At 53.1% G+C, this 25,127-nt stretch overlaps 3 protein-coding genes across 8 annotated transcripts in view; 2 read left to right on the forward strand and 1 right to left on the reverse strand.

Annotated features, from left to right (window-relative positions):
* The window catches only part of DDX54 (DEAD-box helicase 54), a 27,144-nt gene extending 25,456 nt beyond the window's left edge, over positions 1-1,688 (forward strand). Inside the window, exons 21-22 of one of the 2 annotated variants that reach the window (XR_003793944.1) lie at positions 952-1,042; positions 1,316-1,688. The gene's annotated coding sequence lies outside the window, so the exon portion shown is untranslated. Of the gene's footprint in view, positions 1-951; positions 1,072-1,315 lie in introns of those variants that run through there. The other variant, XM_029225273.1, reaches the window with a different exon arrangement.
* CFAP73 (cilia and flagella associated protein 73) overlaps positions 1-6,558 on the reverse strand; it is a 10,117-nt gene extending 3,559 nt beyond the window's left edge. The window contains exons 1-7 of one of the 2 annotated variants that reach the window (XM_029225294.1): positions 6,134-6,558; positions 4,469-4,577; positions 3,456-3,560; positions 2,934-3,134; positions 2,194-2,415; positions 1,752-1,910; positions 1,250-1,459 (exon numbers count right to left, since the gene is read on the reverse strand). In XM_029225294.1, coding sequence (XP_029081127.1) covers positions 1,403-1,459; positions 1,752-1,910; positions 2,194-2,415; positions 2,934-3,134; positions 3,456-3,560; positions 4,469-4,577; positions 6,134-6,189 — 909 coding nt within the window. In that variant the 5' untranslated portion in view covers positions 6,190-6,558 and the 3' untranslated portion in view covers positions 1,250-1,402. Of the gene's footprint in view, positions 1-1,249; positions 1,460-1,751; positions 1,911-2,193; positions 2,416-2,933; positions 3,135-3,455; positions 3,561-4,468; positions 4,578-6,133 lie in introns of those variants that run through there. The other variant, XM_029225288.1, reaches the window with a different exon arrangement.
* An 8,410-nt stretch (positions 6,559-14,968) lies between these two features.
* Positions 14,969-25,127, forward strand: part of RASAL1 (RAS protein activator like 1) — a 34,006-nt gene continuing 23,847 nt past the window's right edge. For 3 of the 4 annotated variants that reach the window (XR_003793171.1, XR_003793173.1, XR_003793174.1), the window contains exons 1-4: positions 16,226-16,581; positions 20,657-20,713; positions 23,168-23,281; positions 23,440-23,501. Coding sequence is in view for 1 of the 4 variants with exons in the window: in XM_029220706.1 (XP_029076539.1) it covers positions 16,517-16,581; positions 20,657-20,713; positions 23,168-23,281; positions 23,440-23,501 (298 nt within the window). In the remaining 3 variants the exon portion in view is untranslated. Of the gene's footprint in view, positions 15,183-16,225; positions 16,582-20,656; positions 20,714-23,167; positions 23,282-23,439; positions 23,502-25,127 lie in introns of those variants that run through there. The other variant, XM_029220706.1, reaches the window with a different exon arrangement.

Consider the following 25,127-nt stretch of genomic DNA (forward strand, 5'->3'; position numbering starts at 1 on the left):
AAAAAAAAAAAAAAAAAAAAAAAAAAAAAAAAAAAAAAAAAGCTGGAAAGGGTGTGGTGAAAAGGGAACCCTCCTGCACTGTTGGTGGGAATGTAAATGGATACAGCCACTATGGAAAACAGTATGGAGGTTCTTTAAAACACTAAAAATAGAACTACCATATGACCCAGCAATCCCACTACTGGGCATATACCCTGAGAAAACCATAATTCATAAAGAGTCATGTGCCACAATGTTCACTGCAGCACTATTTACAATAGCCAGGACATGGAACCAACCTAAATGTCCATCAACAGATGAATGGATAAAGAAGATGTGGCACATACATACAATGGAATATTACTCAGCCATAAAAAAATGAAATTGAGTTATTTGTAGTGAGGTGGATGGACCTAGAGTCTGTCATACAGAGTGAAGTAAGTCAGAAAGAGAAAAAGAAATGCCATATGCTAATGGATATATATGGAATCTAAAAAAAAAAAATGGTACTGATGAACCTGGTTGCAAGGCAGGAATAAAGAGGTAGACATAGAAAGTGGACTTGAGGACATGGGGTGGGAGGGCGAAGCTGGGGCGAAGTGAGAGTAGCATGGACATATACACACTATAGAATGTAAAATAGTTGGCTGGTGGGAAGCAGCCGCATAGCACAGGGAAATCCGTGCTTTGCGATGACCTAGAGAGGTGGGATAGGGAGGATGGGAGGGAGGCTCAAGAGAGAGGGGATATGGGGACATGTGTATGCATATGGCTGATTCGCTTTGTTGTGCAACAGAAACTAACACAGTATTGCAATTATACTCCAATTATGCTCCAATAAAGCAATTATACTCCAATAAAGATTATACTCCAATAAAGCAATTATACTCCATAAAGCTCTATTAAAATAAAATAAGATAAAAAGGACTGGCTTTTGCCTGTTGCTTCATATCAAGCCTCTGTCCCTCCTAGAGTCGTCTTTTGTACCTTGGGGTACCCGGGCAACACTTGAGAGAACAGTGGTGTACATACGAATCCACCCGACTCAGGATGTGGCACAAAGGTAGGGTCTGGGGACCCAGTTCTTGGCATTTGGTTGGAATTCTGGCTGCAGGACAGGAGTGGGATGGGATGGGGCAAAGGCGGGGGTGTTTCCTCCACTTCTCAAAGGGGCCATGCTTTGGGAACCCACTAGAATCAACAGAAGTGTCCAAAGTCAGAAACCCCCTGCCTCTGTTGTAAACCATGTCACATGTTCTACCACCTTGCAAACCCGAGTGAATAGAAAAGCCGGGCATACCTGGCACACAGTGACATTTGTAATGCCATCGTACAGAGAGAAAAACCACTGTACAACGCTGCCCTCACGCTTCCCAGGGAAGCCAAGGCCTGACTCTGTGGGAGCCAGAGGGTCAGGGACGAATTAAAGGTGAGTCTCCATCTCCTGGTTTCTTATCAAGTCACGTTTGTGCTTTTGATCCTGAGACAGAAGAACTCTTGGCATAACTGTATTGTACCCATCAGTATATACCCCGGCCTCCTGCACAGTGAGGGCACTGAGACCCAGAGAAGATCTTCTGACCTCATAGCAGGTGACCAGCAGAGCCAAGACCAACCCAGGGCTCCCGGGCAGGGGGCCGGGCGGCCACGGAGCTAGGAGACTGGGCTCTGATCGCACAGGGTCATGCTTAACCCAGAGAAGGCGGGATTTCAGGCACCATGATGTTCCCAACCCTTAGGGGGCTGGAGGTGACATAAAGAGAGATCCTCACCTGCTCCAGCTGCCCCTCGGTGTCCTCGATGTCCAGGGCAGGTGGCCGCCTCTGGTGCTGGCACACTAGCTGGAACAGGTTGAGTGCGGCCATCCTGGTGTGTCCCAGGAGCAGGGTCTTCTCAGCCGCGGTGTTCTGGATCTGAATACACTTGGATTCCTGGAGAACACCGCCCCCTTCCCCATTAAGGTGTGAGCTGGCCTGAGGAGGCCTGGGACCACATTCGCGTCCACTTCCCACCAGTCATAGATGCCCCTAGGTGCTATCAGGGAGAGGAGTGCTGGACTCGGGTGTCAAGTTCTCATAGGAAGGGCCTCCTGCGCCCTAAAGTGCTTTCCGATGCCTGAAACCTGCCCATGAGCGTAGCGTTGCCCCATATGGCACTCCTCCCGGCGGTGGGAGGCTGGGGTCCCGGGCGCCCACCTCCTCCCGGCGGCGGTACCCAGTGCAGCGTGCGCTCCCGCGCCGCCTCCAGTTGCTCCAGCAGTTGCGCTCGCCGCTGGCCCTGCCGCAGCAGCTCGTCCTGCCAGGTGTCCCGCAGCCGCCGCAGCCGCGCGCGCGCCTCCTCCAGCTCCGCGAGCCGCTGGCGCTCCGTGAGTCTCAGCGCCGCCTGCGTGTCGGCCAGGCCGTCGAAGCGCGCCACCAGCTCGGGGACCTCTTGGAACTGGGATAGGGTCGGGAGGGGGACTCACCGGGACTGCAGCCCCCCTGCCCTTCCTCGCCCTACCATCCCCCGCGCCTCCTCAGCCCAACTGTGAAATGGGGGCATCACACAGCCCCTGCCCCAGAAGTGTGATTACTCCGGCCCCTCCCCACCTCCACCATCAAACCTAGCTAAGCTTCACTGCCTGTGATTAATACTAAGTCACTGTTTCATTCAACTAATACTGAGTGTTTGGATTCCCCCTCCCCCCACCTGCCTGTGTGTCCTTGAGTAAGTTATCTTTCTGAGCCTCAGTTGCCCCATCTGTAGAATGGGGTTGGCAATAACAAGACTCACTTCACTGGACCTTGGAGAGAATTCAAGAACAAAGCGTGTTCCTGACATACAGTTAGTGCTCAATAAGTGGTGACTCCTGGCATACAGTCAGCGCTCCAGTAGTGCACACTTCCAAAGCCGTCCCTGAGGCTGCCTGGGGCTGCACGTGGCGCTGAACACCAAAACTTCTGCAGGGCGCTCACCTCGGGCAGCTGCTCCAGTACTTGCCCCAGCAGGCGCGCGCAAGGCTCGAGGCGCCAAAGCAGGCGCTGCAGCCGCGCGCGCTCCCGCTGCAGCTCCTCCAGCTGAGCCCGAAGTCGCAGCGCCTCCGCCTCCCGGCGGCCCGCCAGTTGCCGCTCCTCCGCCGCCCTCCGCAGTGCGCGGCTGCGCCGGGCCTCCGCATCCTAGGAAGGAGGGATGGAGAGGAGGCGACGACCCCCAGGACTTGGTAGCCTGCGGAGCTTGCCGCATCCACTCCACCCCGACATTCGCACGCTGAGTCACGGGTTGCAAACAGATGGCCCACGGGCCAAATCCAGCCAGAATCGCTGATTTTGGTCCCTCACTCCTCTCCCACGCTTTTAAAAATGCTTCAGGCAGTAGTGTGTATTTCCCACCACTCCCTTTTGTATTGGTAAGCCCACTTTTTAAGTTTATGTCTGGCTCCTTTAGGATTGTGACTTTGTGACCCTCTGCCCTGCCTCCCCCCAGCAGGCTCCACCTACCTGCAAAAATTTTTCAAAGCGGACAAAGGACCCCTTTAACTCCTGCTCTTTCTGTTCCAATTGTTCCCACCGCTGTTTCAGGGATGCCTGCATAGTCTGGAACACCTGGGGGGTAAGGAGTGGGTGTCGGTGTTTGTTTGGGGTTTCAAGTCATCCAGCGCTTTCACGCTCACACTTAACCTCGCTCACCTTTTGCCCTTAATCTTTTTTTTTTTTTTTGGCTGCGCCTTGCGGCATGTGGCATCTTAGTTCCCATGCCCCCTGCAGTGGAAGCGCGGAGTCCTAACCACTGGACCACCAGGGAAGTCCCTTTTGCCCTTAATCTTGTCACTGCACCCTTGCTCAAATCCACCTGTGGCTCTCACCACCCACGATGAAGCCCAAATTCCCTCCTGTAGCCCCTGCATGTCAGCATCCCTGCTCTTCCTTGGGGCCTCATCTTACCCTCTCTCCTCTGATACTGTCTTCTAGCCTCTTACCCACCTGTGTTTTGTCCTTGCCTTCCTGTCTTTGTATATGTTGCTCCCTCTGCCTGTTTCTCCCTCCTCACCCTGTCCCCCTTTGCTGGATAAGCCGACTTGCCCTTCAGCATTCCCTAAGACATCACTTCCTCCAGGAAGTCCTCCATGACCACCGCTGTGTAGAGATAGGGGCTTTCTCTGGGCTCCCACAGCCCCTGCTCAGTGCTTCCCCCCTCACAGCCATCACCACCTGGACACTTGTCTGTCCCCTTCTCTAAGCTGTGAGCCCATGAGGGCAGGGACTGTGGTGAGACCTCTAGATCCCAGTGCAGTGCCCTGCATGCAGTAGCTGCTCAATGCACATTTATTTGCACCAACCACTGATCTCATTTGATCCCCCATTTGACAGACGAGGAAACCAAGGCTCAGGACGGTGATTTGTCTCAGACCTTGTAGTAATAAGTTGGCTCCATCACTTTCCCATCTTTTTCTTCCCATCTTTTTTTAACTTTTTGTCCCCAAAAGTTTCAGGGACTGCATTGAGTGGCTCACCTCCTTCTGGGCCTGAAGGCCCTGGTCCGCATCCACCAGTTCCTGCCTCTTCTCCAAGAGACGCAGCAGTGGCGGTGGGACGTGGTCCACATTCTGCCCCTGGATCTTCCTGGAGGGGCTCAAGGAAGAGGTGAGGGTGAAGGAGGCAAGAGTCAGGGCCCCCAAACTCCCCACTGGTGCCTGACATACCCCAACTAGCCACCTCCTGGCTGTTGAATTTTTCGTTCATTCAACAAATTGTCCCGAGCACCTACTCTGTACCAGGCACTGTTCTGGGCACTGGGGATGCAGCCCTGATCAAGACAGACAGATCCCTGCCCTCCAGGAGCTGCCGTCCTGCTGGGGACCACAGAAAAAAAGCTAGCAAATAATAATAAATAATGCTAGGACATGGCAGGTGCTAAGATGAAAAATTCAGCAGACTGAAGGGAATCTCTCAATAGGGAGATAGAAAAGTCTCTGTTGGGGGACATCTGAGCACAAGCTTGAAGGGGAAGAGGGAGGGAGCCATGAGGATACCGCAGGGAACAGCTTCTAGGCCGAGGGAATGGCTGATGACAACCCCCCGAGGGAAGGACCTTGGTGTGTAGAAGGAGCTGCCAGGAGGCCAGTGCAGTTGGAGGGGAGGAAGGAGCAGAGAGACGGGAACTGAGATCAGGGAAGTTGTGAGGGTGACTGCGGTGGGCTGTGATGAGGGGGGACTTTGGCCTTGACTCTGAGTGAGGTGGGAGGCCTGGGAGGGTTTGGAGCAGAGGAGGGAATCCCCTCTGGCTCCTGTGGGGAGCGAGGACAACAGGAGGGGCAGGGCAGCTGCAGGGGACCAGGGACGGGTCACAGGATAATGCGGAGAGGATGGGGCTCTGATCTGGGTGGGTGCAGTAGAGAGGTAAGGAGGGGGCGGTTCTGGATACCACTGGAGAGCAGAGCTGATGGGGTGACGAGAGGGGGAGAAAGGAGTCGAAGGGGAACCTAGATGCTGGAAGGATGTTGCTGATAGCGGGCTGAGTGGGAAGCAGGGAGACCAGCTCTTCCCTAAGGCCAAGTTGAGACTGAGCTGCCTATTGACCTCTGCGGGAAGGATCCAGGGGGAGGCTGGGATGTGGAGCCAGGCTCACAGGGGAGAGGAGGGGCTGGACACAGCTCCGCAGGGTCGGCCCTGTAGGGAGCAGAAGGGATGCACTACCATTCCACTAGGCAAGGCTCTCCCAGCTCTGGTCCAGGGGAAACCCTCCCATTTTACTGATTCTGAGACTGAAGATGGGACCCCCGGCCACACTGCTGAAAGAAGACAGGCACCGGACAAGCTTCCTCCACCCTTCCTTTAAAATGCAGTTTGCAGTGAGAGGGGGCAAGAGCTCGAAGAGTAATTCCTTCCCACCTTGGATCAAATGATATAATCTCAGCTGGATATCAACTAGGGATGGGGATCGAGAACAGGTTAGAGACCTGGGCCTTTGACCCAGCTCTGCCCTAACTACCCCTGAGACCTTGAGGAAATTGCCATTTCCTTCGGAGCTTCAGTTTCTTCCTCTATGAAGTGGGGGCAATAATCCCCCACCAAGAACTGCCCGAGGAAGCCAGAACCCAGGGGTAGGGAGAAGGGAGGGATCTTCCCACCTGCTCCTGCCCTCCTTTCAGCACCCCCTGCCACCCCACGCCACTCACGTAGACAGTTTCTTTTGCAAGGCCAGTCGGAAGTATTTCTCCCAGGGCACTGCCATTCTCCTGGCAATCGCCCCAGGCTTGCTTTCTTTCTGGAGCTTTACACTAGCCTAGAGGAGGCCCTGGAGGGTTCTGATGGAGGGTTTGCACGCTCAGTATTCCCGGAAGGCAGCCACCCAGCCAGCCTCGGTCGCCCGGGCGACCAACGACACAACATTCCATTGCCTGCCTGAGGCCTGGAGAATCCACACGGAGAGGGAGAGAGAGGGGGCTGCAGGGAGGGGAGCATCTTCTGCCCGGTCTGGAGGAGGCTTGAACTCCCAATCTAAATTGGGGTGCAGTGGACAGGACGTGGGTCTCTTGGCCAATAATTTGCCCCTCGGTGCCCCATGTCTGGTCAAACCTCTTCCTGGATGGGTGGGATGGGGCCTCACTAATGTGGCTGTGTGCTCAGATGTCTGTTCAAATGAGTAATTATTGGACACCCACTGTTTGCCAGGTCCTTGGGGGGCAGGCATTCACTCCCTGGCAAGGTGCTGAGGTCCTACTATGTTCCAGCCCTTTGATGGTCCACTCCCATTGCTGACTACCCTAGCCTTGTCTCACGGAGCCCCCAGCCTGGTTAGGGAGATAAAGCAGAGGGGCCATCAGCACTACCCTGTGGAAACCAGCTTGCAGGGACCCAGAATCTGCATTTGGAGGATGGGGGGTAGGGGAGGAGGTGACATAGTTTGCGCAATTACAGTGGGTCAGACACTGCCCTGAGTACTCTACTTACGGTATCTAATTTAATCTTTAAAACAGCACTGCCGGGAGTGGTAATAGGGAAAAGTACCCAGAGGAATATTACAAATACTCATGCGTCTGCCAACTGGAAATAGCAAACACGAGCGTCTTGTCCTCTTTGCTTCCAAGCGTCTTATTTTTCCTTTTTAAATAATTTGTTTTTTCATGTAAGGAAATGTATTTTCTTTTTGTAGAGTAACACTATTTAAAAAAAATTTTTATTGAGGTATAATTGACTTATACTGTTGTGTTAACTTTTCTGTACAGCAAAGTGATTCAGTTATATATGATTCAGTTGTACATATATATGTATTCTTTTTCATACTCTTTTCCATTATGGTTTATCACAGGATATTGAATATAGTTCCCTGTGGTAGGGGAACAAAGTAGGACTTTGTTGTTTATCCATTCTATATATAATTGTTTACATCTGCTAATCCCAAACTTCCAATCCATCCCTCCCCTACCCCCCTCCCCTTTGGCAACCATAGGTCTGTTCTCTATATCTGTGGGTCTGTTTCTGTTTCTTAGATAAGTTCATTTGTGTCATATTTTAGATTCCACATATATGTGATATCATATGGTATTTGTCTTTCCCTTTCTGACTTATTTCACTTAGTGTGATAGTCTCTACGTTCATCCATGTTGCTGCAAATGGCACTATTTCATTCTTTTTTATGGCTGAGTAGTATTCCACTGTATATATGTACCACATCTTCTTTATCCATTCATCTGCTGATGGACATTTAGGTTGTTTCCATGTCTTGACTATTGTAAATAGTGCTGCTATGAACACTGGAGTGCATGTATTTTTCAAATTAGAGTTTTGTCCGGATATATGCCCAGGAGTAGAATTGCTGGATCATTTGGTAACTCTATTTTTAGTTTTTTGAGGACTCTCCATACTATTTTCCATAGTGACTGCACCAATTTACGTTCCTACCAACAGTGTAGGAGGGTTCCCTCTTCTCCAGACCGTCTCCAGCGTTTGTTTCATTTTTTTCCATAAATTTTATTTATTTATTTATGGCTGCATTGGGTCTTCATTGCTGCGTGCGGCCTTTCTCTAGTTGCAGCGAGCAGGGGTACTCTTCATTGTGGCGCATGGGCTTCTCATTGCGGTGGCTTCTCTTGTTGCAGAGCACGGGCTCTAGGCATGCAAGCTTCAGTAGCTGTGGCACTCTGGCTCAGTAGTTGTGGTGTGCGGGCTTAGTTGCTCCGCAGCATGTGGGATCTTCCCAGACCAGGGCTCGAACCCATGTCCTCTGCATTGGCAGGTGGATTCTTAACCACTGTGCCACCAGGGAAGCCCCAGCTTTTTTATTTACAGATAATTGTAGATTTTTGTGCAGTTTAAGAAATAAAAAGAGAGATTCCATACTGCTTCACCCAGTTTCCCCCAGTGGTGACATCTTGCACAGCAACAGTCCAGATCACAACAAGGATATTGACATTGATACAATCCCCCCACCTTATTCAAAATGCTTAGTTTTATAATCACTCGTGTGTGTGTGTGTATTTAGTTCTATGCAATTTTTACAATTTTATTTATTTATTTGGCCACATAGCCGGCTTATGGGATCTTAGTTCCCCGACAAGGGATCAAACCTGGGCCCCTGGCAGTGGAAGACCGGAGTCCTAACCACTGGACCGCCAGGGAATTCCCTCATTCTATGCAATTTTATCACATGTCCATTCCTATGACTGCCACAGTCCAGATACAGAGCATTCATCATGAGGATGCTTCAAGCTAACCTTATATAGCCACATCCATCCCCTCCCTGCTGCCTTCCTAATCCCTGGCAACCATTCATCTGTTCTCCATCTGTATTACTTTGTCATGTCAGGGGTGTTGTATAGTAATTGGAATCATATACTATGTAACCTTCTGAGATTGGCTTTTTTCAACTCAGCATCATTCTCTCTCTTTTTTTTAATGGATGAAGAAATTTTATTTTTTAAAAAAATATTTATTTATTTATTATGGCTGCGCCGGGTCTTCACTGTGGCACGTGGAATCTTCACTGCAGCATGTGGGATCTTTTAGTTGTGGCATGTGGACTCTTAGTTGCGGCATGCATGTGGGATCTAGTTCCTTGACCAGGGAATGAACCTGGAGCCCTTGCATTGGGGGGCATGGAGTCTTACCCACTGGACCACCAGGGAAGTCCCTCAACATCATTCTCTTGAGATCCATGCTGGTTGTTACAGGTGTTTGTGTTTTTGATTGCTGAGTAGCATTCCATGGGATGGATATACCTCAGTTTTTTTAATCACTCACGTTGGAGGATATTTGGGTTGTCTCCTATCTTTGGCTATTATGAATAAGGCCACTGTGAAGATTCCTGTCCTGGTTTTTGAGTGAACGTAAGTTTTCATTTCTCTGGTATAGAAGCCCAAGGGCACAATTGCTGGGTCATATGGTAAGTGCCTGTTTAGGGTTTTTGTTTTTGTTTTTGTTTTAAATTAAGAAACTGCCATATTCTTTTCCAGAATGGCTGTCCCATTTTATATTCCCACTAGCAATGTATAAGTGATCCAGTTTTATTCTACATCCTCGCTGCCATCACTATTTTCTGTTTTAGCCATTCTGATCGGTGTGTAGCAGTATCTTTGTGGTTTTACATTGCATCTCTCTACTGGCTAATGATGATGAACACATTTTTATGTGCTTATTTGCCATCTGTATATCCTCTTCAGCAAAATACCTCTGCGAGTCTGTTGCCTGTGTTCTAACTGGATTGTTTTTAACTGTTGAGTTTTGAGACTTCTCTGAGTATTCTAGATACGGGTCTGGGTGTTCCAGATAGCCCTCTGTTGGATATTTTCTCCCAATCTGTAGCTTCTCTTTTTATTCTCTTCACATGGTCTTTTGCAAAGTTTGAAATTGTGATGAGATCCAATTTGCCATTGTTTCCTTTGTGGATTGTGCTTTTGGTGTCAAGTCTAAGGTGGGTTTTGAACTCAGTCCATCTGGGTGTGGAGTCCACCCTCTTAACCACAACACTCCACATAGAGTTGAGCCCTTTTTGGATCTTTTCCTCCTTAGACCCATTCCCTTCCTTCCATCCCTAGAGAATACCATCATCTTGAAGCTGGTGTGAATCTTCCCTTCTTAATTTCTCTTCTTTTGGAGGTGGTTTTTTTAACTGTTTTTTGAGCACCTTCTATGTGCCAGGCACTGTGTAAGGATACAGCAGTGGATAAGACAAAACCTGTCTTCATGGGTCTTAGAGGCTAATGGGGATGCCAGGTGAATCAAATCACCCTGCAAATATGTCATTGCATGCTGACAGGATTGCCAGGGGAGGTGCAGAAGTGCAAGGAGGGAGTCAGGGAGGCCTCCTTGAGGAAGTGACATGTAAACCCTGAAGGGTGAGGAGGGGTGAGTAGAAGAGAGGAGGGGTAATCCAAGTATTGGGAACAGCATGTGCAAAGGCCCTGAGGCAAGGGGATATGGCCCCTCCTAGAAGAGAACAAAGGTCTGTAGGTTGGTGTGCAGAATTCTAGGATGAGGGTGCAGGTCAGGACTGCACAGGGCCGAGGAAGGGCAATACCTGGGCTAGAAGTGACAAACAGGGGATGGAGGTTCAGGGGGGTTAAGTGACTCCTCCGAGAGCACACAGGCTGAGAGGTGCTGGGCCCTGGAGTTTGTTTATATAGAGATAACCCATCCCTGCTTTGGAACTGCTCATGGCTTGGAGGAGGTGAGGTCCCTACACACTTGTCTTCAGAAGGCTGGAGCTGTGGCTTTAGCTCTGTGGCCAGTGGATCTACCTCCCCACCCCAGGCCACAGCATTCCTCTCTGTTAAATGGGGCATTGCTTCCAAATGCTTGCGGGGCTCCCCTGCCAAGCTGCTGAGGCAGGGCCTCCCCCCTGTCTCTGTCTCCATGTCCTGGGGGATGGGGTGGGTGGAGCTGCTAAGTGACAGCAAGACACAACTTCTCAGCTGGCCTTGCCCTTGGCCACAAAGCCACAAGCTCTGGAAATATCCACTCTCCCCACCCCCGCATTCCCCCAGCCCCCAGTCTCACGCTTGGGCAGCTTCCCCCTTCCTACTTCTCCATTCCAAAGCGGGGGCAGGGGAGGGCACTTTGTGGAGTAGGGCTGAGGAAGGAGGAAGCCGGGGTGCAGCCTGCAGACGCACACCTTGTCTTCAGGCTGTGGGAGGAGGGGACTTACAGGCCCTGCTCCCTGGCAGCCAGCCCGCAAGAGGGGCTTTGGAAATCCTGCCCACTCCTCCCACCGCCGCCTCCTGTCCCACGTGGCTTCCTGCCCGGAATCGTGCCTGGCACTCACCAACGGGGCTTTGTGTTCCCGAGATAAAGAACACGCTCCTCACCCCCAAACTGGTCCCGGGTTGGTCTGTCTTGTCCCGATCTTGGTGGCCTCAGAAGGGATGGTGCCACTTCCCAGCAGGGGAAACCGACGTCTAGAGATGCACAGGTCTGCGGAGCCAGAGGAGGGGTCTGTCTCCCGCTTTGGGAGTGAAGGTGTAGCGGAGAGGTGGTGAGTTGGCAGTGTTAGGGCACCGTGGGGAGAAAGGAAGTAAAAAGGAATATGACCACTGCCACAAGGAGAGAGGCCAGATTCCAGCCCTCGAGGGGAATTGGATACTATGTAACCCAGAGAGTGTCTTTTGAGTCCTTCTTATGTGCCAACTGGCGTGGGAGGCACCGCATGAATCAGTCATTGTCCCTGACATTTAGGAGATAAGACAAGCATGTAAATCCCCACAAAACAAGAGAACAAGAGACCAAGGTCACAGAGAGGTGCCAACAGGCGGGCAGTGGGGGGCGGTCATCACTGCCTTCCCTGCCACCTTCCAGGCTTCCCGGAGGCTGTGAGCAGAGCTACAAAGCAAGGGCAGCGGGGCTTTCAGAGACCGGAGGAAGTACGAATTATTTTCTGATTATAATTTCTGATTAAAAAGAAGCACATGCCATTATGTCAGAGAAAGCCCTCCAGTTCTGTGCTTGCTTTATTGTCTACATCACTTCGTACTTCCCACTGAGAGTCTGTTCCTAGCTGCCCATTACTTTTGTCTGTATCACCCTCCTGAGAGCCCATGAGAGCAGGGCTGGGCTGTGTGTACCTCATGGTATCCCCACTGCCTAGTACATAGTAGGTGCTCAATACACATCTGTTAAATAAGAAGAGAATTTTATATATAATATGTAAGCATTTTATATATATGAAAGGAATAATATAAGAAAAGAATTTTTTATATATATATATAATACTTTATGGCATCAGTATCATGCCTATATAAGGTTGTATATACTGTGTTTTTCCCACGACTTGCATTTCTTTTTGGCTGCGCCACACTGCTAGTGGGATCTGAGTTCCCAGACCAGGGATCAAACCCATGCCCTTGGCAGTGAAAGCACGGAGTCCTAACCACTGAACCACCAGGAAATTCCCTATGACCTGCTTTTTTTTTTTTTTTAAAGCACTTTTCCTGTTATTATATAGTGTTCAAGAACATAATGCCATTTGCAGCTATATATAGCTGGGACTTCCCTGGTGGTCTAAGACTCTGTGCTCCCAAAGCAGAGGGCCCGGGTTCGATGCCCGGTCAGGGAACTAGATCCTGCATGCCGCAACTAAAGATCCTGCATGCCGCAACGAAGATCCCACGTGCCACAAGTAAGACCTGGCGCAGCCAAATAAATAAACAAATATTGAAAACAACCCACACAGCTATCTAGTGTTGCATGGCACTGCTCTTACATTATCTGCACTTTATTTCACCCCATCCGTTCTAATTTTTATTTAATTATATCTGTGGGACTTAAACCAGGAAATAGATAGATAAAGGAAGGTAAAGGCTTTCCTGGTGGAAAGATAGGGCAAAGGTAGGATCAGGGTGTGGGCTGGGGGTAATATGAATAAAATCTTAAAGGTGTTGAATTCAGGAATGGGGTCGAGAGGGCCATGCGGCCAGGGAATCCTGGACCCAGTGGTGTGTTGTTAAATTGCCTCTCCAAAACAAATTGTAGTGTTTATTTGCTGATTTCCATGGTGCAAATTCTCCTCCTGTGGTTGATTTCAAGTTCCTGATGCGGCATTGCTGAATACGGGGTTGGAAGGGCGTGGGCGCAGCCGGCTCTCAGGGACCAGTAGGCGCAAGCTTCAGCACAGCCCTGTCAGTGCCCAGGCCTGATCCCCACTCTGGTATGAGGAGCCCTCTCCACTCTGTGTCTGTGAGCCCTCCCTGGGCCCCAGGCCCAGCATCTCAGACGAAGTGGGTGGGACTCGTCCTGGGTAGTGAGGCCCCTCGGGGTGCAGGAGCCCAATCTTGAGATCTTGCTATCAGATTTCACAGCTGGGATGCAAACCCCCAGATTCCCCCAGCTCAGCAACTCGGAGCGGAGCCGCACTGGCTCCACTGAAGTGTGGCTGCTCCATCCATCCCTGGAATTTAGGGCTGGGCCTGGCGCTCTGCCCCAGCCACAGAGTCCTTAGGACCCAGCCTCAGAGCTCAGTCACCCAGTGGGGCTCAAGGTCAGGCACAGTGGTGGGATCAGGATGTTCCATTATGGCCATGACACTTATGAGCACTTGCTGTATGCCAGGCTGTGCTGAACGTTTGACGTTTCATTCATCGCATCTTCACACCCAGCCTATGAGGTGGGCGCTGGTTTTATTCCCAATTTACTGATGAGGAAACTGAGGCACTGAGAGGGTAACTCACTTGCCCAAGAGCATCCAGCTCATACCTGTAGGTGCCAGGATTCAATCCCAGGTTGCCTGAACGCTAAAACCTCTGCTCTTATATCCTCAGCCCCAGTATCTCCTCCCACTTGGCTTTACGAAGCACCTGCTATGTGCATCCCGTGGGCGGTAGACTGTACAGAGTTGACAAGAAGATGATAGTGGGTTTGTCTTGAAGAGGCTTAGAGGATGGGGAAGGGGAGGCAGCTAACCATTTCTTGAGCACCTACTATGTGCCAGGAAAGATGCCAGGTGCCTTACACAGCCGTCTTGATTAACTCTACAACAATCTCACGAGAAAGGTGAGACCCTTTCCACGTGACAGCCCAGGCCTGGGCTCTCAGGAGCCTGTCTTCTTCTTTCCCAAATGGCCTCTAGCAGGTCACACTCCTCTGGGCCACATTTCCCCCTCTGGTTCCTTGACAGGAACTGCCCTAGGAGACCTCAAACCCTCTGCCAGTTTCAGGTCAAAGCTTCTCAGAACAACAGGAGGTAGCCAGGCCATTTGGAAAGTATGGAGACTGTGGCCACAACTCCAGGCAAATTGCAGGGTCAGACGCTGGATATTGGATAGGTGACAGAGCTAGCTCCCTGGAGGCCTGGCTGACACAGTCCATAGCCTTTGTAACCCCCCTGGGAGCCTGGGGAGGGGCGTCTGGGAATGTGGCTTCCTGCTCAGCTCTGGAAGTTGGGCCAAGATGGCTGGTGGTGGTTTGGTTGGCATCCCAGGTGGCCCTAGGACAAGGCCCCCAGGTTCCATCAAGGGTCCCTGGGGGCTGGATAGCCTATCTGAGGTCTCTTTTTCAGAAGAAAAGATTTCGCCACAAGCTCCCACCTAGGTGAGTGGGGGCGGGGAGAGGCAGGACACCTGTCTTGAAGTAGCAGTCACATAACAAGTACCATTTTCCCCTCCTGAGGATCTGGGGTAACTGATAAAGATTATGGGAGGGCTTTAACTACTCCCTCAGGGCTACCACTGCTCTGGAATCAATGCTGCATCACCCCTCATACCCTGTTGAAGGATGTTGCAATACTTCTAAGCCTTGGGGCCAGCCCTGCTAGGCCCATTTCCCAGATGGGGTAACTGAGGCCCAGACTTTGGAAGGACTCACCAGATGGAGGCCAGCCAGGGAAAGAGTTCCAGGGATCTGAATTCCTCACCAGCCTGGCTGGGGTGCTGGGTGGGAAGTCAAGGAGGGAGACGGGGAAGCAGATCACGGGGCTACTCCTGTGGCTGGGCAGGGCCCTTCCGGAATTGCCAGTCTGGGGGTTGACTCCTGAAATCAATAAGTAGAACCTTCGCATTGGTGCCCAGCCCTGGGCTGACCTGACCGGAAAGAGTCCCTTCTGAGAACTCTTAGACAGGTAAACAACAAACTCATGGGGAGAGATAGTGTGTGTGTATCTGTCCGGGACAGGCCTTTCCAGTCACATTATCACATTTAAAACTCGAAAACCGTGCAAACCTGGAGCTGTGGGAGCAGAGAAAAAGGGGAGAAAACCTCTGCCTGGCATGGGAGGACAGCCCGGAAGACTTCCTAGGAGAGGTGATATTTGAGCTTTCTGAAAACTTCTTATGTGCCTGTCGGTGTTCTGAGATCTGTATCTGCTTCCTTCATATCTGTTTTATCTCATCTAATTCTCTCAGAACCCTGTGAGCAAGATACTATAATAACCTATGAACCGATGAGAAAACCAAACCAGGGCACAGAGAGGTTAAGAGACTTGCCCAAGACCACACAGCTACCAATGGCAGAGTCAGCATTCAAATCCAGAGAGGCAAATCAATGACTGACTGTAAGACCTTCCGAGTGCTATTTAATCCCTCTGAACCTCAGTTTGTGTATCCATACAAGGGTGGGGGGGGGACTAGTACAATAGTATGTAATGCATAGAATTATTGTGAGGACGAAGGTGAGCTAATCCCTGTAAAACGTTTAGAACAGTGCCCGGCACACAGTAAGCGTTCAAACAATTGTAGATGACTTTTATCATCGCCTTGGTGATCTTCAAGCCCTCCCCTCCCCCTCCGGCCGCGGCTTCCTCCCCCGCAGTGCCAGCCAGTGACGCGGGATCTGCCGCACGCACAGTCTGGGTTTAATTGGAAACTAAAAGAGATGGAAGGGGATGTTCGCGGCCCCTCCCTTGACTCTGAAAAGGACCCCCAGGGAGGGTGTGACTCTCTCTAGCGACGCCTCCCGACATCTCCGATACTGCTCCGGGATGGGGCAACGAGGTCGGACCGAGAAGGCGGCGCCGGGATGGTAGGCAGGGGAGAGCCGGGGAGGTGTGAACGTGCTGGAGGCAGGGCAGGCAGGGGACATACTGTGTCTTCTGAGCCCGATGCCAACTCACTAGGAGCCTGCGGCCACGCCCATCATGGCCGTGGGCTGCTCCCCACCTGGTAGTCCCAGCCTCCAGGCGCCCGGGGCTCCGAGGCCGGTGCGCTCTGGCACGCTTGGCTGGGGTGCCGGCAGAGGGCGCGCGAGGGGGCCCGGGAACTGGCGGGCGGGGTGCCCTGCGGGAGGCGGGATTGCGGGGAGGGCCCTGGGCCGCCCCTCCCGCCCCCTGTCCTCCCCGCCGGCCCACCGGGAGAGCTGGACTAGGAGGCAAGGGCTGGCGATGTCCCCCGCGCGCTCAGCCGGCTCGGCGCCCAGCTCCTACCTGTAGAGTCTGGCGGGGGCGCCCCCTCCCCGGACACCTATTCTTTCTCCTCCTTCGGAAACCTCTCGCTCAGCTACCCGCGTGTCGGACAGGCGGCGCTGGGATCCCGGGACAGGGTGCCAGGCTCGCTGTTTGTGACACGTAGACGCCCTCCGCGCCGCAGTACAGCCTCGGAACCTGGACGCCCTCCTGGCCGGAAAGTTTGGGGCTGGGCGCCATGGCCAAGAGCAGCTCCCTGAATGTCCGCGTCGTGGAGGGCCGGGCGCTGCCCGCCAAGGACGTGTGAGTACCCCCGGGGCCAGTCGGGGATGGGGGGCGTTCCAGGCATGGGATGGGGCGGGGGTCGCCCATTCCGCGTGCCAGGGAAGGTCGGTGAAGTGGGCGGGGGTTCTTGTCTGAGACCGAGTATTGAGGCAGATCCACCTTCATGGGGCGAGAGGCCCCACGCCCAACGCTTCATGGTGGGAGGGGACGCCAAGACTTAGCAGATGCCCCGCCCCGCCCCCAGGAAAGGGGTGTCTTTGTTCCTGGGACGTACTAAAGGGGGTCTTCCAGGGCTTCAGCCCTGGGGATTAGAGGGTCGGATTCTGCCAGAGCTGGGGAGGGGCTTTAGGGGTGGGGGGCTCTCTTTCTTAGTCCAGGCAGATGTTGGAGGTGGGGTTTCTCCAGGCCTGGGTGGGCACCTGTTAAGAGAACCCTGGGGAGGAGCCCCAGAGGACCTGGGATCCAGGTGGCCCCAGGATTCCTCTGTGTGCATCTGGCATTTAGTTTTGCAGAGTGTCACCAAGTGGCCCACCGGCCAGGCCTGGGGGAAACTGGGGTCCTCTTGACCCAAAACCCTAAGCTCCCCAGCCAGCAGCTCCCAGCCCAATGGGGACCTTCCCTGGATGCTAAGCCGCTTGAAGAGCCGACTTCCCCCTGCAGCCCCCTCCCTAGCCAGGTGTGATGGGGCTGGAGGACCCTCAGGTTCCCCTTAGCACCCGTCCTCGGCTGTGCTTCCCTCAGGGCTGAGTCAGCAGTTGCCGAATCAGCAGAATGGGGGGAGGGGCCCCCCTCCTGCCTGGCCTGGAGCCCAGAAGGGGCTCTAAGGGTGTCAGCACCTGAAACAGGTGTGGGATCCTTGGCAGGACATTGGCTGTGTGACCTTGAACCTAGTCCTGTTTGGGTTTGGATTTCCCATCTGGGCAATGGAAACCCTGGACAGGAGTCTCCAAGCCGCATGCAGCTGAGGGTGGAGAACCTCTTAGCATTTACCTGCTGGCCAGGTGAGCAGGACCGTGGATTCTGAGCCTTCGCACAGGCTGGGGCTTAACTATGCTCTGACTCCCCCAGCTGTGAGCCCCCAGTGAGGAGTATCCTGCCTCTGACTTCATGAACATCCCCCTCCCCAGCCCTGCAGCTATGTCAAGGGGGAGGCTGCACAGAGCATTTCTAGCTCCCCGCATGCACATCAGCGACCCCAAGAAGACACGCACCTGAGGAAAGCAGAGAGCTCGCTGTGCAAATGCAGCATCTGGACGAGCCCCCTGACTCCCCTCTTATGAGATGCCCTCTCAGAGCACCCGAGAATTAGTGATTCTGGAACTGTCGAGGCAGTGAGGTCAGGAGTGGGGACCTGGCAGCTGCTGACCTGGCCAGCTGCTCCGGCCCCTCCACCAGTCCTGGGCGAGGGCCATGAGGGAGTGACGGATGTTGTCCTTGGACCCGGACATGGCTCGCGGGGCTCCCTCTGCCTCTTCTGGGGAGGGAGTTGACTCATACCTGGTTCCTGCGTCTCTTGGCCACCCCTCCTCCCCCAAGTTCCCGGGCCAAGGTGAGCTCTGAGGTGGGCCATGCCCCAGAACCAGAGAGGAGAGTGACTAAGCCCCAGTGGGGGATCCAGCCACACTGCCTCAGTTTCCCTGGCTGTTGGTGCCCTTCTTCAGAGGGGCTCCCTCAGAGCGTGCTGGGATCTCCATGCCTGTGGGGACTCTTAGATGAGTATGTCCTCTCTCCCCTCTCCTAAGGGAGAGGGCCCAGATTCTTCCTGAAGCCTCACCAGGTTTGAGGGGGTTTTGGCCTGGCTTGGGAGGAGGCCTCAGCTGATAATTTGAGAGTTATTTCTGTCATTAATAATAGCAGCTGTATGTCTTTGACAGCTTCCTATGGGCCAGGTCCTGTGTTTGACACTTCCTGTAGTCCTATTAGCATTTCCATTTTACGAATGGGCAAACCGAGGCTCAGAGAGGCAAAGTCACTTGCCCAAGGTCACAGAGCTGGGATTTGAACCCTGACTGCCCCCATGCCCCAACCAGACTGGGCAGGCAATGGCCGATGGGCCTGCTTTCCCATGCTTGAGGTGGGGCAGGAGCCGTGGGAGAGGCCAAAGGTCTAGAGAGACTGAGGGTCTGGAAGGGGTAGCTCCCTTCCGCCACTGTTGCCCCTGCCTGATAGGAGCCTGATAAGGCCCTTGTGCGTCAGAGCCCTGGAGCTGACGTGCTTGGCTCCCATGAGGGACCCAGGGGTCAGGCCGGGTAGACGGGAGGAGGCGTGGCTCCCAGCCCTTTTCTATGGATCCCAGCCCATTTGCCCCACATCTGCTGCTGGGGAAACTGAGGGATTGGAGCCCGCCTAAAAGAAGCTCAGGGAGAGAGGACCCAGAGAGAGAAATGAGATAGAGGGGGTTACCAGCCACAGGCATCCAGGGGGGTGGAGCCCGATGGGAAAACTGAGGCTCCCAGGGTTACTCAGCCCAATGGGTTTGGGATAGATCAGATGGGAAAACTGAGGCCTGGGGCATTACGCAGAAGGGAGGTCAGAGGTAGAACCCAGAGAGGAGTTCAGAGACACAGGACACCAACCAGTCTGAGGTGTGCAGGGATGGAGAGCAGATGGGGAAATGAAGGTACACCCGGCAGAGGGAACTAGAGGAAGGAGTCCACAGAGGGAACCGAGGCATGGGGAGGGCTCAGCCAGCAGACGAGGTTGGAGCAGCTCCCGGTGCCAGCGTCCCTCTTCCTGGGAATCCCCAAGGCATTTGTGGATCAGTGACAAACTGAGCTGAGAGAGGGGGCAGAGAGAGGTCGGGGGCTGGGGTGTCAGGGGAGGGGGCCATTTGGACAAGGGATCGTGAGCTGGGGTGCAGGCATTGGTTAAGAACATGTGTGCTGAGCCCCACAGACCTGGGTTCGAATTCTGACTCTGCAGTGGTGGGGGGAGATGAGGGTGGGGAAATACAGCTCCTCCCCCAAGGAAATCAGATTTCGGAAGTTGCAGGTAGCCATGGAGACAGACACTAAACCGAGAGAAACGGAGCAAGATGATTTCACATGCTCAGAGGGATCGGAGATCAATTTTACACTGTCTGCTGTTGGACAGTGGTGATCAAGGACCACCTCTCTGAGGCGGTGACTTTTGGGCTGAGGTTTGAATAATAGGATGGAGCCAGCCATGACAAGATCAGGAACAGAGCGGGTGTCTTAGTTAGGTGGAACAGCAAGTGCAAAGGCCCTGAGGCTGGACTGAGCTTAGTGGAAGACAAAGGAAGCCTGTGTGATGGGAAGGGGGCGGGGGTCGGGGAAAGAGATGAGGGTCCCTGGTCGATAGCTTGGGATGGACCAGTAACTCTTACTATGAAGCGGGGCTGGAACTGGCTTTGGTTGGCCTGTGGCTCACGGCTACTCAAGGGGATGCAGCCCATTTCTCCTACTGGTTGAGTTTTGAGGTCTGGGTGCCCTGGTCTGTGCCTGCAGTGAGAGCGGCTGTCCATCCTCGCTGAAGGCTGAGCTATGGGGAGTCCCGTCCCAGGGAAACTCCCAATGGAGAGGGCAATGCTTACCCTGAGGGTGGCGTTCAGGCACCTATGGGGAAAGCTCTGGGGTCGGCCATGATGCATCGCACCATGCATTGGCTTCTTTAGCTCCTCCAACCGCCCTAGGGGGTATGTGAAAATATTACACCCGACTTACAGAGCAGAGAAACTGAGGCCCACAGAGGGAAGGGGTCTTGCCAGGGTTCCATAGTTAGTAAACTTGGGGCCAGGGATGATTCCCCAGCAGAGCACGTGCTCTGGACCACCGCTTCGGGCTTCCTGCGACCGGGACTCCAAATTTTCTGGCTTCATGTCTCAATGTTCTATTTCTTTGGGTGGAAGCCCAGGGCCCATTCAAGGAGGTCCGCAGTGGGTGGGCTGGACAGCCATGACATCGTCTGCTGGTCCCCAGAGGTCCTGCCTCCACTGAACTTGCTGTGTGACCCTGGGCAAATCCCCTCCCCTCTCTGGGCCTTAGTTGCCCCCATCTGTAAAATGAAGGCAGATTGGGATCCCCACCCAGGGCTGCTCCCTCAAGCCCGCTCCCCAAACCTCCTCCTTCCGCAGGTCTGGGAGCAGTGACCCCTACTGCATAGTGAAAGTGGACGACGAAGTGGTGGCCAGGTAAGGAGGAGAGGGCAAAGGGAGCAGGGCCAGGGGACGGGGCTCCATCTTGACCTGGGGAGTCCAGGCACAAGAATTCACGTTGAAAAGAGGACCTGGGGGAGGGCAACATTTACCCCAAGGGGGTACTCGCAGGCCTGATGGTGGGTGCTTTGTGCCCTGGCCATGGGCCCAGACAGAGGGGGCGCTGGCTCTCCTCTCCATCTGGTCCCACCAACTGGCCAACATCTTCCCCCTTCCCCCTTGTCCTGATGATGTCCCTGCTGGCGTCCTGGGGCTGACTCAGTGGCGGCCAGATTGTACCTTCCGCAGTGGCCTCCCCGGGGATGGGCATCTCATGCTTGGCTGGGCTGGCTGGTTCCGGGCCTGCTGGGTGCTGCGGGCACCGGGGTGTGTATGTGTGTGTGTATGCGGGGGGGGGGGGGGGGGGGGGGGGGGGGGGGCGTGCATGTGCGCCCGGCTGGGCCTGCTTGTGAGTGTGTGTCGGGGTGTCGGAGGGCTGATGTGAATGCCTGTGACCACTGGTGCGTGTCCCTGGGGGTGTGCAGGCTCAGAGGTTCACGTCGTGTACTAGCGTGGGGGGGTATACGTGTGTGTGCACACGTGAGCTGCCGTGTACATGCACGTGTGCACCAATGCCTGCTTATTTGGGTACACAGGCGCCACTGTGAACACATGTGAGGATGTGAAGATGTTTGGTGTGTGTGAGCGAGTCTCGGGCTGGGGAGACATCGGGCTGGGCTGTGCTGTGCTGGGCTGAAGGACGGCTCTCAGCCCCCGCAGGCCTGAAGGGTGTGGGTGGGCCGGCGGCTGAGGCCTTGGTTCCTATGGAGACAGCAGGATTCAGCATCCTCCTGGCACCAGTTCTGGTCCAGATGGGCCGGGAGCTGGGGGCAGGGAGCCCGTGTGGAGAAGGGTAGCCTGCAGCACACCAGCCGACCAACCCCCATCATTCTCTCTGTGCTTGTGTTGCTCCTTATCACATTCTGTGACACCACCCCCAAACCCACAGACTGATTTTCCGTGTGACCCCAGGCTCTCACCCCCTCTGGGCTCTGAGGAGCTTCTCAGCTCGGGGGCTGGGGAGCCTGAGGGGACTTCCAGCCGGGAAGAGGTCAGGGTAGTGGGAAGAGGGTGTTTGGAGAGAAGAGTCCGTCTGATGGTGGGGCCCTGGGCCGTGTGTGTATGTATGTGTGTCCACGTTCATACTCTTTGCTGGGGAAGGGTGTGTGGAAGGAAGGAGGAAGACAGTGGCAGGTGTGCAGACCAAATTTTGCAACCGTAAATTTTGGTGTCTTCACTGGGCAAAGTAGGTTCTTTTTTCCCCATTGTGTAAAGGGAAGTGCATCTGCAGAGGTGTTGGGGTGAAGATGTATGTGTGTCTGTTTCTGGGTTTGTCTTGGTCCCCGACCCTCCTGGGGTTCCCCTTGCTTACTGAGTGCTCTGGCCTCTGCTGACTTCATGGTCTCCTGGCCCCTCACACGTCCCTGCCTCCCAACCACCATCTTGTTGTTCCTCAAACTCACCATTCCTGCCTCAGGGCCTTTGCATGTGCTCGTGCTCTTCCAGCCATGCGGAATACTTGTTCTCATCCTTTCTCCCTGCTTTGCCTGACTAGCTCCCGCAGGAAGCCTTTCCTGACCCCTCCTATCCTCACCCCAGTGGGCACCACTGAGCTAACCAATCACAGAACTTCTTTCACTGTGTCACAAGGGCTCAGGAGGGAACACCAGTCTGCTGAGCGAGGCTCTGTGGGGGTGGGGACCTTGGCACCTCTTCCTCTGATTCCCCATAGCCCCCAAGACTTGGCACATAGGTCAGGGCGAGTGTTTATGGAGTGAATGAATGAATGGATGGATGGAATTGTGTGTCTTGTCAGTTACTGTGTGACAGTGTGATTCTGTGTGTGTATCTCTGCTGCATATCACCCTCTGTATGTGAGTGTGTGTCTGTGGGTCTATGTGTGTCTCCATGTTCGGGCATTTCTTTTCTCTGTGTCTCTGTGTGAATGTTTCTGTTTTCTCTCTGTGTGTCTGCACGTGTCTATATGTAGAAACACACAAATATGTGTTTCTAGAAAATTTTGAGGATGCATATGTATATCTGTATATGTGTGAATGTGTCTCTTTGTGTCTCTGGCTTCCTTGGTATATCTGTGAATATTTCTGTTTCAGTGTGTATCCCCATGGGAGTGTGTGGTGTGTTTGTGTGTGTGTGTGTGTTGAGGTCCCTGGGTATGTGAGGGTCAGGGTTTGTGTGTGTATTTGTGTGTGTCTCCATGCCTGGATTCTTGAGTGTATGAGTATGTGTGTTTGTAGCTGTATTTGAGTGTATTTGAGTAGCTCTGGGTGTGTATGTGTCTGGATCCCTGTGTGTGTGTGTTTGTGTCCCCAGGTATCTATCTGCTGCCTGTGTGGCCCGAAGGCCCCCAGCCCCCCATGTCCCCTTTTGCAGGACAGCAACCATCTGGCGAAGCCTGAGCCCCTTCTGGGGGGAGGAGTACACAGTGCACCTGCCCCTGGATTTCCACCATCTGGCCTTCTATGTGCTGGACGAGGATACCGTGGGGTGTGTGTGCTGGGGACCCAAGCCTGGGTGTCTGAGGGAAGGCGGGACACCCCAATACACAGTACCCACCCACCCAGCCATTGACGCCTTGCCTCCACCTCTCCACGGGAGGGGCAGGGGTCGCTAAGTTGGACCCTCATCTGCCTGCCTTTCTGCAGGCACGACGACATCATAGGCAAGATCTCACTGAGCAGGGAGGCCATTACAGCTGACCCCCGAGGTGGGTGAGGGGCACTGGCCCCCAGCCGGGCAGAGGGCAGAGCGGGTGGCAGTTGTAAGGGCGTAGCCAGCAGCACGGGGCAACACAGAGCCTTCAGGGGAAAATTATTTTGGTTGTTGCTTTTGTTTTTCATTTTAATTTAGTTCGTGTATTGAGCGGTTAGCTTATTTACATAGGTCAATATTCAGAAGATACAATTAGCCGTGAAACTGTCCCTCTTACCCCAGCTACTCCATTCTTTTTTTTTTTTTTTTTGGCCGCACTGCACGGCATGCGGGATCTTAGTTCCCCAACCAGGGATCCAAGCCACACCCCCTGCAGTGGAAGCGGGGAGTCTTAACCACTGGACTGCCGGGGAAGTCCCCCCAGCTACTCCATTCTCATCCTCAGTGTTGTCAGTTTCTTGTATGTCCTTCTAGGGACATTTTAAATATATGCAAGCAAGTAACAATAGTAATAGCAGCAAAAACTTATATAGTGCTTACTGTATGCTGAACACTTTCTAAGTGCTTTAACGTATCGATTCACTTAATTATCGTGATAACCCTAAGAGATAGGTACTCTTGTTATGCCCACTCTATAGGTGAACAAACTGAGGCACAGGGGGTTAAATAACTTGCCCAAGATCACAAAGTTATTAAGTGGGACAGCTGGGATTTGAACCAAGTTGTCTAGTTCCAGAGTCTGTGATCTTAATTTTAATTAATTTATTTATTTTGGCTGTGCTGGGTCTTCGTTTCTGTGCGAGGGCTTTCTCTAGTTGTGGCAAGCGGGGGCCACTCTTCATCACGGTGCGCGGGCCTCTCACTATTGCGGCCTATCTTGTTGCGGAGCACAGGCTCCAGATGCGCAGGCTCAGTAGTTGTGGCTCATGGGCCTAGTTGCTCCGCGGCATGTGGGATCCTCCCAGACCAGGGCTCGAACCCGTGTCCCCTGCATTAGCAGGCAGATTCTCAACCACTGCGCCACCAGGGAAGACCCAGAGTCTGTGATCTTCACACTATACTATATGTGTTTTTATTCTCTGCTTATAGGAATGGTAGCCTATTAAACTCATCTGTTCTGTACCCTGTCTTTTCACTTCACCATGTACCTTGGAGATCTTTCCATAATGGTGTCCCCAGAGCTTCCGCATTCTTTGATCTTCGTATGACTTCATGGCACTCCATTGTGCCATCCAATGATGGATGTGCCATCATTTATTTGTCTGGTCCCCTCGTGATGGACACTTGGGTCGTTGACAGTCTTTTCCTAGTTCAAACAATGCTGCAATGACTAGCCTTGTACAAACGTGACTGCACACATATATGCAAGTTACATCAATCAGCTTGATAAATTCCTAGATGTGGATTTGCTGGATCAAAGAGTACCCACATTAGCACATTTGATAGTTATTATAGTAATTAAGTTACCCTCCCTGGAGGAGTTAACAGTTTAACCCATCCTGTACCCTTGCCAACAAATACCAAATGTTTGGATCTTGTATCTGATAGCTAAAAAAAAATTGCCTCTTAGCGTGGGTTATTTTGCATTTCTCTATGAGTGAGATTTTTTTTTTATTCAAACAGAAAGTCACAGAAATTATAATCAGTTCACTCAGTCCCATGTAATTAATTTTTTTTTCAT

Source organism: Monodon monoceros, unplaced genomic scaffold (assembly GCF_005190385.1).
Source record: "Monodon monoceros isolate NGI ecotype Baffin Bay Population unplaced genomic scaffold, NGI_Narwhal_1 Super_Scaffold_1, whole genome shotgun sequence".
In the NCBI taxonomy this organism is placed as follows: Eukaryota; Metazoa; Chordata; class Mammalia; order Artiodactyla; family Monodontidae; genus Monodon; species Monodon monoceros.